The 13,863-nt window shown below is 35.1% G+C and overlaps 1 protein-coding gene across 1 annotated transcript; it reads left to right on the forward strand.

The window, feature by feature from the left end:
• The first annotated feature begins 237 nt into the window (after positions 1-237).
• On the forward strand, positions 238-4,583 carry LOC105618772 (histidine-rich glycoprotein-like). Its single transcript, XM_012200307.1, has 2 exons — positions 238-249; positions 2,898-4,583. Exons 1-2 carry the CDS (start codon positions 238-240, stop codon positions 4,581-4,583), a joined length of 1,698 nt encoding a protein of 565 aa, XP_012055697.1.
• Positions 4,584-13,863: the final 9,280 nt, after the last annotated feature.

Below are 13,863 nucleotides of genomic sequence, written 5' to 3' on the forward strand. Positions count from 1 at the left end.
GCGGAAATAAGAATAGAGGAACAATCATTAGGCATGAATGAATTCAATGATTGCAATCGGAACCGGTCGCGGTCCGATGGTATTATGACAATTAAAACATTAGGTCTCGTCATAAACGACATTGGTACTAAGCACGGAAGAAAGTACTGTGAGTTAGGTGCTCTCTATAAAAGTACATAGTCACTCAGTTTTGGCATCCAGTTGTTCGCTGGCTGCATCCACCGAGATAAGGCCGACATGGTTACGTGGGTAAGTTTCTCGCAGTTCCCTCGGAACGTTTCTCTTTAGTCGGTGAAGTAGCTGAAGAGACCAACTGAATGAAGTGCGCAAAGTTCGTAATCGTTTCTAAAGTACTGTGTACATAATACACAGCATCGAATAAGGACTCATTAACAAGAATAATTCACATTTAGAGATAAAGATCTGCTTCCTCTCACGCACTCACCTTTTCCATTATTCTGATAAATACATACTTTAACTCAAGCTTTTAATATCATTATGGGTAATGATCTACTACGTGATACAAAGCTCGAAATTTATCGTTGACATTCGTCTGGATTTTAGACTGAATTATCCGACGCAAGTTTGCGGACAGTTGTGACGTATAATGTCACAGATAAAAGTTATTAAAACGTCCACCGTCGGCGCGACTAAATGAAACATTTGTGATTAATTGACATGCGCCTGGAAATTTTCACGTTTTGCGCAGCTCGATCGCGTCCCTTCGTATCGCATTAATTTAATTAAAAATGTGGCTGAAGTTCGTAATAGAGAAAGACATTTCGTCTTTCTGTCCCTTCCCGCGCAAAACACGTCTCGCCGTTTCAAACACGTTTCTTCGGCGCCGGCCGCGTCGTCCAATCGGGCATCGTCAGCATCTCGGAATCTTTTGTATAAATTGCTTTGTCGCTGATTAAATCCCGAGTTATTAAGCGCCGGAACATTTGCATTTCAAGAAGAATATATCAGCGCTTTTCGCGGAACGTCACTCGCCAGCTTGCAACTACTGCGGAACGAGAAAATTAGCGGCGGCGAAGACGGTGTCGCGATGCCATGGAATGAGATATTGCGGAAGGAACGATGGAGAGGGAAATCGAGATTCCCACTTCTGAAGTTCTCTCGACGGGAATCTTTCTATTCCAATTGGATATAAGCGTTTAATTGTTGCCCGGGCCGATCGAAAGCATTGAGTAATCGTTCTGAAAGCTCCTTCATATCATTCAACGTGGATCTCGATTGCAATTGATACATTTCGCGATATTATCCGTTCTACAGTTTACATTAGACTTGAGAGAATACGATTTACTGGGTATTTTTAAATTTATATTTGCATTTGACTCAATTGAATTTAAAATTTGATGATCGCAGATTTATTTCTAATAATCTTGTATTTTTGAAATTTTCAATCATATAATTCAATCATATAATTTGATAAAGTCTGAAAATAGAATTTGCAGTAAACAAAATTTACTTTTTCACTCACGTGAAAAAAATAATATAATACAGATGATAAAATACTATAACAGTTTCCGAGCGCAAAACAAATGAAAAAAATACACATACATGGTAATTTAATTTTCCTATCGTATCCAATTTTCATCTCAACAGATCAGTAATAATAGATAAAATCAAAGTGGTTTAACTATAGCATGTAAGTAAGAAATCCCGTTTAGAAAATGGCTCAATTAAATAAAACCGGAGAAGATAAAGCGCAAAATTACATCATAGATTCAATCTAATTTCGTCAATTTCGATCGAATTCGATCCCATGCCACGAGTGAATCGCAAAAGCGGATTTCTGAGAATGTAATTTAATCCCGTCTTCGGCTAATTCCAAATTCCTACACGCGTCGGTCCTACCGGAAATTCGAATAAATCACCGGCGCGATTATATTCGAGCGTGATTAATTGATTTCTTGCGGCAAACATACCGCCAGCTGACCACGCTGATTTTCCTAACGGCTCGAGATGTGATTTCGGTTCTCGTTAGTCGAGCGATTTCTCTCCCTTTCTTCCTACAGGGAATCCGCAGTAAGAAGGCCGAAGCGCGATAAAACGATTCCCCGACGATTTACTGGATATTATCTCCGGCTCTTCCGCTCGAGCGTGCACGCATGTGCGACAAAAATGAATGCTTGATACTGCACGATTTATATTGAAAGATAAATACCTATTATTTAGATCGTTTCTTTGAGAGGACTACCTTTCTATTTAGAACATGATTAGATAATAAGCGATGAGCTGAATCATCATACAAAAACATTAGGAAAAGGTTTTGTTCTACTAAAATTTTACTGTAACAATTTGATTAAAATATACCGAATAAAATATTTTGATTGAAATGTACTGAATTGTACAACTATAATTTAATGCAAATTATTTAGTAAGTATAAATAAATATTTTTGTTATTTACAAAAGAGAGAAATTATTTTGTAAAAACAACTGAATGTATTATTGAATGTATTATATAAACAAAATATTTGGTTACTGTTAAATTTTTTCCCTTACAGTGAAATTAAAATTATAAAAATAAATTTATATTCAAGATGTCATATCCTTATATAAATATTATAATTATTATACGAAAAAATGATTATATTAACAACATTAGTCAGCAATAATTAAAAATAATTTTATGGCAGTATTAGTAAAACAAACCCCATGCTCTTATTCTAATACAATATTATTTGTTTAGTAATATCATTATTGAAACAATATTATTTTTCAAAAATTAGAATGTTATTGACTGACTCAATTAGAATGTTGCTGACACGTTATATTTTCCGTGTATAGCTAATCAAAATTCGGCAATAATAATAAGTTGCTATTAAATTAACAATCCAAAATCGCCGTTCCACGAACAAGTTCCATTTACCAAGCTCGTCTGTTATCCTAGGCGTGGTTTCCGTTCGTCAGTCTGTTGCTGGCAGCAGCGACTGGCCAGGAACCTAAAACACAAGATGAGATTCGACCGCAGGTGTCGGCGACCAAACAAGAACTGGTTGGCTCCATCAAGCTGCTGGGACAATTGCAGCCACCTCGACCGTTCGTGCCCAAGAATCTACCGGACATTATCGCACCAGTCGAAAGAAATCAGAAGAAACGACAGCTGGCCGATTTCGGGCTAACCTTTCCAGAGCCATTGTTACCGCTAAATGGTCTAACTCCACTTCCACTTCTCGAGACGACTTTTGGCGCGAGTCTCGATGCCAGCATCGTTCCACGAATCACTCCGCAACCAAAGCAGATTATCACGCGGATAACTGAAACATCGTCGCCGCTTGATCATGTCACAATCGTGACCCCACCGATTCCTGAATCACAACGTAGAATTCACGATTTCGACAGATCATTCCATCATAAATCCCATTCCTTCCACGGACATCATCATGGACATCATTCGCATCATGATCACCATGCTAAGCATGGCCATCATAACGAACACAAACATCATCATAGTCATGAACATAAGCACGAGCATGGTCATCATGAAGAACATAAACATCACGAAGACCACAAACATCATCAAGATCATCATCATCATCATGACCATCATCATGATCATAAACATCATTCTGATCATAAGCATAGTCATGGCCATGAACATAAACATGGACATCACCACAAACACGGTCATAAGCATGATCATGAGCATAAACATCATGGAGAGCATAAGCATCATCACGGACATTATCACCATTCAAAGCATGAACATCATGAAGAACATAAACACCATTCTGAGCATCATCATCATCATAAGCATCATCATCATAACGAGCATCATCATCACCATGATCATCATCATGTTAACGAGCATCATCATCATCATAGTCATAAGGAAACTGAAAAACATCATCACCATCATGGACACGATCACAAAGTGCATCATAAGCACGAACATAAGGAGGAACATGAGCATCACCACGGACATGAGCACAAACACGGCCATCACGAAGAACATCATCACGACCATCATGAGGATCATCACCACAAACACGGACATGACCATAAACATGGACATCACGAGGATCATAAGCATCATCATCACGAAGACCATCATCACAAACATGGACATGAACATAAACACGATCATAAGGAGCATCATCATCATAATCATCATGAGGATCATCATCATTATCAAGATCATAAGCATCATCATCATGAATCACACAAGCATAATCATAAAGAAGATCATAAACATGACCACGACCATAAACATCATCATGATCATCATGAGCATCATCATCATGATGAGGATCATAAGCATCACGAGGGACACGACCACAAACATCATCAGAAGCATCACGAAAGTCATAAGCATCATGAGGATCATCACCATAAACATGGACATGATCATCATCATAAGCATCATGAGGAACACCATATGTTTGAAAATCACGATCATGAGCCTTACAAAAGTTTCGGTTATCATTTTGAATCCCCGCCTGTTCATGAAGAATTCATACTCTCAGAAGAAAGCGCAACGATTTCAGTGACACCGCCTTTAAAAGACGTTCTAAAGATCACGAAATCACCAAAAGTGAGAGAATCTATAGAGCACACGGAGATTGCGCAAGTTTAACATATGAATTATAACATACGACAGGATTGCTTAGAAGCAAAATAAAATCAATTACTTTATAAACAATATATATATCAATAAAAAATATATATCAACAAATATATATCAACAAAAATTAAAAAGAAAGCATTTAGTAGCGCAGAATAAAAGATTTCATGTATTTTAACTTTGAAGCTTTAAATTTCCTGCCACGTTCTATTTGAAAGGGCAATCTTTTAATCAAGAACACTTTATTATGCATCGTAATAATTTCTTTTGATTTTCCAATTATTGAAGGTATATTGAAATAAGTTGAATAATGGCTTTCTTTTAAACTACTTTTCTAAGAGAATTTTTTATTTCATATATTTATTATTTATTAATAAAAATGACTACCATATTTGATGAATTAAAAATTAATTAGAAAGAACGAGAAATGAAAGAACATTTAAATATAAATAAATCACATTAAATGTTACATCAAATTTGTAATCTTTTAAATGCCTCACCGGCTTTTTAATTTATTATACGAAATACGAAATATTACTCATTCATTTTCAGGCTAAATAGATATGTCAGATTAACTTTTTGTTAGCATTTTACAAATGATATTTAAAAATATGTAATTTGCGCTGCTTTTAAACGAAATGTCGCTTATAGTCAACGAAAAAGTCACGTTTTACATTAAAACTGTATATTATTTAACCCTGTCGTATAGGAAACCATCCAACTGAATGCTGTTCTACATTACCCGCTTTGTATTTTCTCGACGATAGCGTCGTTCAAGAAAACGATTACGGCTCGATCGTGGAACAGGCTTGCAGGTATCCCGTTAAACATAGTTTCTCGTTAGTCAGACATTACTCGAACGTTGTTGACACCTTTGAAATATAAAGTTTTCACCACTTTACGATCCTTTCATTTTTCCACCGCCCTAGCCTCTTGGTATAAAGCCGAGGTAAACGACAGCTCGTTTTTCCATGGAAGAGAGACAATATTTAAGGTTTATAGCAAAGAGCCGTATTTTTATGCCGCTGCAAAAAATTTTATCCGTGAGGATATAAACAAACGATAAAAAAAAAGAGATAGATTAAAGTATTAACATGTTAATTGCGTCGAAGTAATAGTATTAACGCGACAGTATTAAGTAACAGAATCAACACGTTAATATTAGGAAAGTTTAATCGTACTCTAGCAGAAAACTCTACGCAAATATATAAATCCAATTTAAAAGACGATTCGAAAGTTAATTTCCAATGTAATTCCTTTAGGTAGCGAAGATCGTGATCGTAATTCTCTGACTTAAGAATAATTTACAGACGGTACTAATTTCTTCCGGCAAACTGCGATTCAAAGTAATTTCTTAGAAGCCGAGGGTTAGGACGTGTGTACATTGGGAAGGATCCTTCGATACGCCGCAAGCAATACACCTATCTCGCGTGGTCGGTAATGAATCGATTATTCAGAGAGAATCGATTTAGCTTTAGGCATGAGCGCGCATAATCCGTTAATCCGTTAATAAATCCGTCGTCTTCCACGACGTTGTAACTCGTTTGACAACTTGTCAACGTTGGGTGCTATAAGCCCAACTGATTTTCAATTTACTTGTATTGATTGAAACTTTTTGAGAGTGCAGTAGAATCGGAGAACGATACAAATCGAACAATGATGACTCTGGATAAGCGTCATTTCCGAAAGATCCGAAAGAAGAAAAAAAGAAAGCACTTTAGAAATCTTCGGAGAGTAACTCCCCATTGAATCTTTCCGCACGATAAGAAAATCGAGGCAGACGAAAGATCTATGGCGGGGATGAGAGGCAGAAAGGAGATGAGACGATAAATCCCGTTTGTGGATTGAATTGACGCCTCTATATCGTTCACGGTACACTTCGCTATAAAGGTGTTGCCATGTTTTAAGATTAAAAGGACAGATATATCCGTCTCTGATAACGCGATAAATTTCGAAAAAAAAAGCTGATTAAGTTAGGAGATATTTGCGAACGGTAATAATTGATATACAACATTGCATATAGTACGGACAGAAAAAGAATTAATAAAATTTTTGTTTTAAATAAAAGGATATAAAAAGGAGCAATAATACGAGCATACGTTGAAGAAGGTAGCAAAATAAAAGTCGTCCCGCAGATGTCTGTCCATTAGTAAATCGTCTTTTAGCGTGATAAGTGAATCAAAGAGCAAGAAGATTCAAGGCTAAGAGAAGCAGGAAGGACAGACCGACGCGGACGTGGTAGGAGAACAAAAGAAAATAAATTGTGTTTGCGAATCAAATTACTAGTTCCATCTTCTTTCATCGCCCTGCGTAATTTTGAATCTAAATGTTACGCCTTTGATCCTAGCTTCATGACTACAGACACAAAAATAATAATAATAATAAAAATAATAATAATAATAATAATAATAATAAGCTAAATTATACAATTCGACACTTTTTATATTTTTGGAGTAGATCCTTTACAAAAATTTCGAATCTCTAAATGTTATATTTTTACTAACTAAATTATTTAGGAGTTATTTTAAAATAAGTTCTAAGTAAGAGGCCAATGAAATGTATTGGAATGCTTGTCTATCAAGAAATTGTTTTTTTATTGAACGAGAAAATCAAGAGAAAAACAAAGAGAGGCGTGAAAGACAAAATGAGGATACGCGAGACGAGTGAGCGAGCGAAGATAAATCCTGTTTGCGGATTGAATGGCTTGCCTCGACGTCCCTATCGTGTTCAACTTTGACCTAGAGCAACTTCCGTCTTTCCACAACCGCAAACTTGTTACCGTAATGTGCCTGTAAGTCGGTCTCATCGGTAGTTCCCGGTAGTTAATTAATTAATACAATTAAGCGACGACGTTTCCGATATAAAGTTGTTTTCGAGTGGCGCGCAAAATATGTCGTCGGAATAGGGAATAACAATAGGTACTTCAAGAAAGTGTCGCTGCAAAAGGCGATAAGAACAACGCTAGAGTAATTGCGAGTTGTCCTCCATTAGCGAATTATCCCGTCGTCGCGCAAGGAAAACAACGAAGGAACTGAATGCAACAATACGATAGGAAAGCAGAAAACTATGTGTTTTCGCGAGTTGGAACGTTGGTCACATCGTTGCCGATGCAATTGTTCTGCAGTCGCGCTGACTGCGAGATAAGGAAACTAACGACAATGACCATCCAATCAAGGAAAGAGTGCAAGCACGTCTGTTAAAATATGCTCCTAGATAATAAAGAAGTAAGTACTATTGTTTATTCTTAGTGCGATAATAGAAACTAAGAGCTTTCTTTAAAAAGTTGCGAGAAGCACATTCGATCAACTCTGTTTGGATGACATCTGTAACTTGATTGCAAACATTAATTTTCTAATGCTAAGCGAACTAACTATCTCTCTCCTCTTCCGATAAACTTGTTAATATAATGCAACTACGGTTTAGCGATATAACGCGTAAGTAATAAAATTATACGAAACTCCGTGGTTAGTTTGCAACACCGAGATCGTGCCCAATTTGCACCTGCACGCAAACTGAGCATTACTTCCATTATGCTATCTGTGCAGATCGCAAAGTTCTTCCAACGTTTTTCTACTACACACAGAAAAATATCATTCTGTTGCTAAGAAAAGTGATTACTCAATTTATTTTCTTATTTTCAAGTAACAATTATCTTAATAAAAAATATTTTCATGATGATAATCTTAAAATATGCTTAAAATATACAAGTTTTAGAAAATTCATTATTATGTATTCAAAATAAGAATTTATTTTCTTTTGAAAAATAATATTATAAAATTAATCAAAGAAGCAACATTATATAAATCGAATTTATTTTAATGTAATAATTTTTATCGAAGTATAAATTTGTTATTCAGAATACATTTTGAATAAATTTTATGCTTGTGATAAACTTATAATTTACGGATGTATAAACTTTTGAAATACTTGAAACAAGTAATACTTGCATACAGTAAGTATTTTCCTGTGTATAGGATTATTTATCTTTCTTATGAAAAATATCATCGAACATTATATTTTTATTTAATAAATTTCTTCAATTTAATTATTGCTGTTACTTTAAACTTGTAATTTATTTTTATTAACTCAGCTATTTTTAATAACTCAAGATTTGTATAATTTATTTTTACAAACTATTTCATAAGAGATGATTTTCTGCTCTGATTATATCTCCCTCCCCCTTTAAGCTAGAAATGATCTGCTGATGTAAAAACTTTTTACATTATTAGTAAAGTATTATAGTAAAGAGATGTAGGTCTTAAGAAAGTAGAAAAGAGATAATTTTAATATAAATGGAACTTGAAAATGCGTATTCACAAGTTTCGATAATAATTATTAATGAGGATGAACTTTATGTTTCAGTAACATTAATTATGTTAGGCTACTTACTCGGCAGTACTTTCAGCCGGATATTATTTAAATACGTTTTTATTTTAACGAGTCAAGTCTTTTATTCATTCATTGACGCAAGCTCTGCTAATGAGGACTGTAATCAACAAAAGCAATGGATATTAATATTTATGTTATTCTTGTGATGCTAAATAACTTTTCGAAATAAAATTGCAAATTGCCAATTCACAGAAGCGAGACAGTTATAAACTAAAAATCTATTCACAATGCCCGCTATCAGAAATTTATCGCATTGTTTACAATTTCAATAAAATGGTTCACGAGGTAACACAACGAAAATATTATTTATGTTCGTGTCGAGGTACCGTGGGCGATCCATCAGATCGCAAATATTCTCGCTGGGAAAATGGCCGACATCGCAATCACGAAAGCATTGCCAGAGCACGAAGACGTCGGCGGGGGCTCGTTTCAACGTGGAAAGTTATCGGTATCTATCTCGACGAAATCCTCGAAGTTCGCAGTGTCTGCTCGTGAAATGGGTTAATAAATCGTCCGACGTGATACATTTAAGCCGTAGCACAGCGGCTGAAGGAATTGTTGCAATGCGAAGGATCCGGGATCGAGGAGCACGGATCCGGAGGGAAGAGGTTACCGCGGACGCCATCGTGGGATTTAAATTCGTCCGACGGGTTTATCAGCATGCATTGGTCGGCACACTTGGTTCAGCACCGAATGCTATTTCTATCTTTCGTTCTCGTTTTCCTCAAAGGAAACAAGAACATAGTGGAGATAAAGAGATAAAGCTGCGAGAAGAATCAGCAGAGGCTCGGAGAAAGGAGGCTCACGGATATGGGAAGTGGATGAATTGTGGAACTGCCACGGATGAAACGGGAGAAGGGAGCGATCATAACTCACGACACGTCGAATCTGACAAATACATCTACCGTCACGCGTGGTGATACCACGATATCATTATGCAGTTATGATGCAAGAGAGCTGATATCCTATCAGAGTCGATTTGATTAAGGATCGAGGATCCAATGCAGATTATTTTACATACATATATAGACTTATTTTTACATGTACACATACTATTAAAATCATAATCGAAGTACATTCAAGTTAATTTTAAGTTAAATTTGAGTTAATTTTAATCATTTCTATATTTCTATAAGACGCCACTTATTTCTACTCAATATGTCGTTAATTTAACTAACATAATAGAGTTAAACAATTTTAATCAAGAAATGTCAAAATTTAATTTATTATTTACTAAGTACATATTAATATAGACGTTATTTATTTTAATACGGATGTTGTTTATTTCAAAACTAAGCAATTCGACCACAGAAATTGATACATTATAAAAAATAAAATGTTAATTTTAACTTAAAGACGTATACATAGATTGACATTCTGAGACATCCAAAAATGTTAAAATTAACATTTTTATGTCCACTATATGTTCTTTAAGTTGAAATTTTATTTTTTACAATATATACATTTTGATACATGGAAGTTCAAAAAATGACAAAATCTTATTTAATTCAAGGGATTGTTATTTCTTTGATATCTAAAAGTGCCTCTAATTCACACATGAATTCTGAAAACTGCTCGAAAGATAAATTTTTATGAAAAATCATAAAGATTGCGCGTGCGCAGTCCTTATAATTGCGCTAATCTAGACAAAAATTATCTTGCTTTAACGAATATTACTTTATCCTGTGAATTTTAAGGTTTTTCAGTTTTTGAGCCAAGAAAATAGTCTTAAATTATCTAGTCGCGGTATAATTTAAAGATGATAACGAGAAGAATATAAAAGATCGTGGGAAACAACATTTAACAATTAGAAACAATTTCTACTCGCCCGTAGAACTTGTTCGCCAGCAGCGTCGTTGACTATCTGGGTCAAAGTTGGAACAACAGGAAAGGTGAAGAGCAACTTTAGGAAAGTAAAGAACGGGCATTTCCTTTCAGCCATTAACGAATTCGTATCGTTGAGAAAAAAAAAGATTCTTGTTGTTGCGCTGAATTAGATTGTAACAAACAATAGTGTTTTTCCTAAAGCGCATTTGCATGTATGTCTCTCTGTATAAGAGAGTATAACTAACTTTGAAACGCTCACTGATACCCTCTAGCCAAACATGTTTCATTAATTACTTCTTTCTTGTTGATAGAAGTTTTAAATATTTCTTGACATAAAGAGATCCTGCAGAACAATTTTGCTGAAGTTTTGAAAATTTAAATACAGATCCGAAAATATTTATTATAAATTATCAAAATAATTACGTAGGAATCTCAAGCACGATAAGCAATGTGCAATGTTGCAAAAAGTTTTGACATTCTACAAGCAACTAGTTTGAATGTTCTACCTAATTATTTTGATGTCCAACAAAATTGTTATCAGATCTGTATACTAAAATAAATTCTGAATCATATATATTCTTTCTTTTATATAATATAATCTCTCAACTCCATTGTTTTCAAATAATAAAATGGCAAAGTTAATCGGCGAAAAGTAGAGATTGTTGTTGGTGGCGTAAACTGGGAGAAGTGAAATTTTTCGCGACATAAAGAAAATCTATAAATCGTCGCGCCAGTCTATTTTTCTTACCCGTCGTGCTAAGTGACTGGAAAGAATCCAGTCGGCTGCCATGTGAAATGTTGGCACCCTCCGGCTAGCTAACACTTCCCGAAGTTGAAGGGAATCCATATAACGTTTGGGAACACTAGGAACGCGACTCGCGAACGATTTATCGATAATTGATCGCATAGACCCGTAAATTGTATTGTAATGTTTGCCCGATATAAATCCAACAAAGATTATGAAATAGGCTTTCGATTAACTCTGACGAATTGATAGAATTTTCAATTCTAAGGGAAAAAGATAAACATGTTTAAAGTGCATACTTATCTCTAATGCATATTCAATATTGAACGTAGTTCAAATTCTTGCTTTAAGTTGATCACTTTTAAAAAGTATAGGGCCACTTGAGGCAATAAAGGAATCATTTACACAAATTTGAACGTAACGAGGCTTGTACTTTTATTAACCTGATTGTGCAACGATTTGCAATAAATACTAGAATAATTTGCAATAAAACTAAGAGAGAAAGAGAAAGCTCGCGGCGCCATTTATTATGATTTCCAAGATGCATCTGTCTTCGCGCCGAAGATGGTTACGACAGCGCCAGGCCGTTAATCGGCGCTGAAGAGGCCGCGTCTAACAATCAGACCATCGGGAGCATTCCACGAGGCATTTATCGATAATCGATCGTAGTAGACTCCCGAATCGCAGACGGTTCCATTCTCGTCCCAGCTCTCCTTTCCCCTCAACTCCCATTTACCACGGACCGTTCTGCTTCCTGGAGCAGGTAAAGGTACATTCACAAGCGCGCAGTAAGGAGCACTTAAGCCGTTAGATTCAAGAAGGATCTTGTTTCGGGCTCCACGGAGCTGTCATGAGCACGTTACGGAAGCAGGCATCGACTTGTGTACATGGGCACAGAGTTATGCACAAGAGAGCTTCGTGTGTATGGCCAGGCCACGCGTGTATATGGAAATGCGTCGTTAGACAGGTGCTTGAGAACCGCACCGCATGCCACCGGGTAATTTCTCATAGGTGCGACACGTCGACTCCGCAGCGACGCAATTTGCCACCTGCAATGGTCTGTCCTGTCTGTACAGAGGTTTGCGCCTGTACGGGAGGAAATAAACGCCGCCGCACCCTTTTGCCTTCCGTCTCGTGGCGGTTTCTGCAGATAGATGAATCGCGCCGGAGCAAACGACTTTTTTAATGGATATCCTGAGACTCCCAGTGATAAAACGGTGGTAAAATCACGCGGGACCAAAGCAGCAGACACATGAAAGATTTTACTGAAAGATTTTAAAATTTTGCTGAATACAGATTGAAAGATAATTCTATTGGATTTTATCAAAATAATTATATTATATTATATTATATTATATTATATTATATTATAAATAATTATAAGTTATATTACAAATAATAAAAAAATTAAAAAATACTGCAAAAAATTTTGATATCCATTCAATATAAATTTCCAACAAAATTTGTATCCAATAAAAATATTAGATCTTTCAGCAATTTTAATTAGAGTAAAAAAAAACTTATAATTGCTTTTTAAAAAATTATACAACTATATGTCTTTATTGAAAAATAATTATGTTGTGTTTTCTTTACATCAATTTATTCATTTCATTATTGTGCATAAAAATATTAAAATTCAGTTATCAAAAAATTAATAATTTACGAGATAGTTTATATTTCATGTCAAAATGTGCCAGAATAAAGAATAAAATATCTCATAACCTATTAATTTTTTTTATTTCTATCTCAATACTTTTGTACACAGAAATAATTAAAGGAATCATATTATATAAAAAGAATTATATAATTTTATTTAAAAAATGACAATGACTTTTTTATAATGTCGAAAAACTAATTTTATCATTATTCGATCCCCTGCAAATACATAACTTTTATCTAAAACATTTTTGCTTATTAGGTTCAATTTTCGACATATTCTGGTGATTTGTTTTAGATGCCTCATACTGTACCACCATTTCGGCTATTAATTTATTACAATATTCAAAAGCGATTAATGATGTGATCTACATGATCGATCTACGTAACTCTTTCGATTAGTTGACTTGCCTCTCTCGATATCGCAGCACCGAAAGGATATCAATCTTTATTCTTTACGCTTCGTTAAAAAACCAAAATAGAAAAGAATATACAAAATTCTTCTTTGCTACGACATGAATCGTCAATTATCGTGTTGCCACACACCGTTATCACGAATATCCATTAAAAATATCATACTGCATATATGCGTAATATACACGATCAATGAGACGAAACAAGCAAATTGCTCCTTTTCAGCATCGCAAAACTTTCGATCTTAAGTATATGATTTGA

Source organism: Atta cephalotes (genome assembly GCF_000143395.1).
Source record: "Atta cephalotes unplaced genomic scaffold scaffold00001, whole genome shotgun sequence".
NCBI classification, from domain to species: domain Eukaryota; kingdom Metazoa; phylum Arthropoda; class Insecta; order Hymenoptera; family Formicidae; genus Atta; species Atta cephalotes.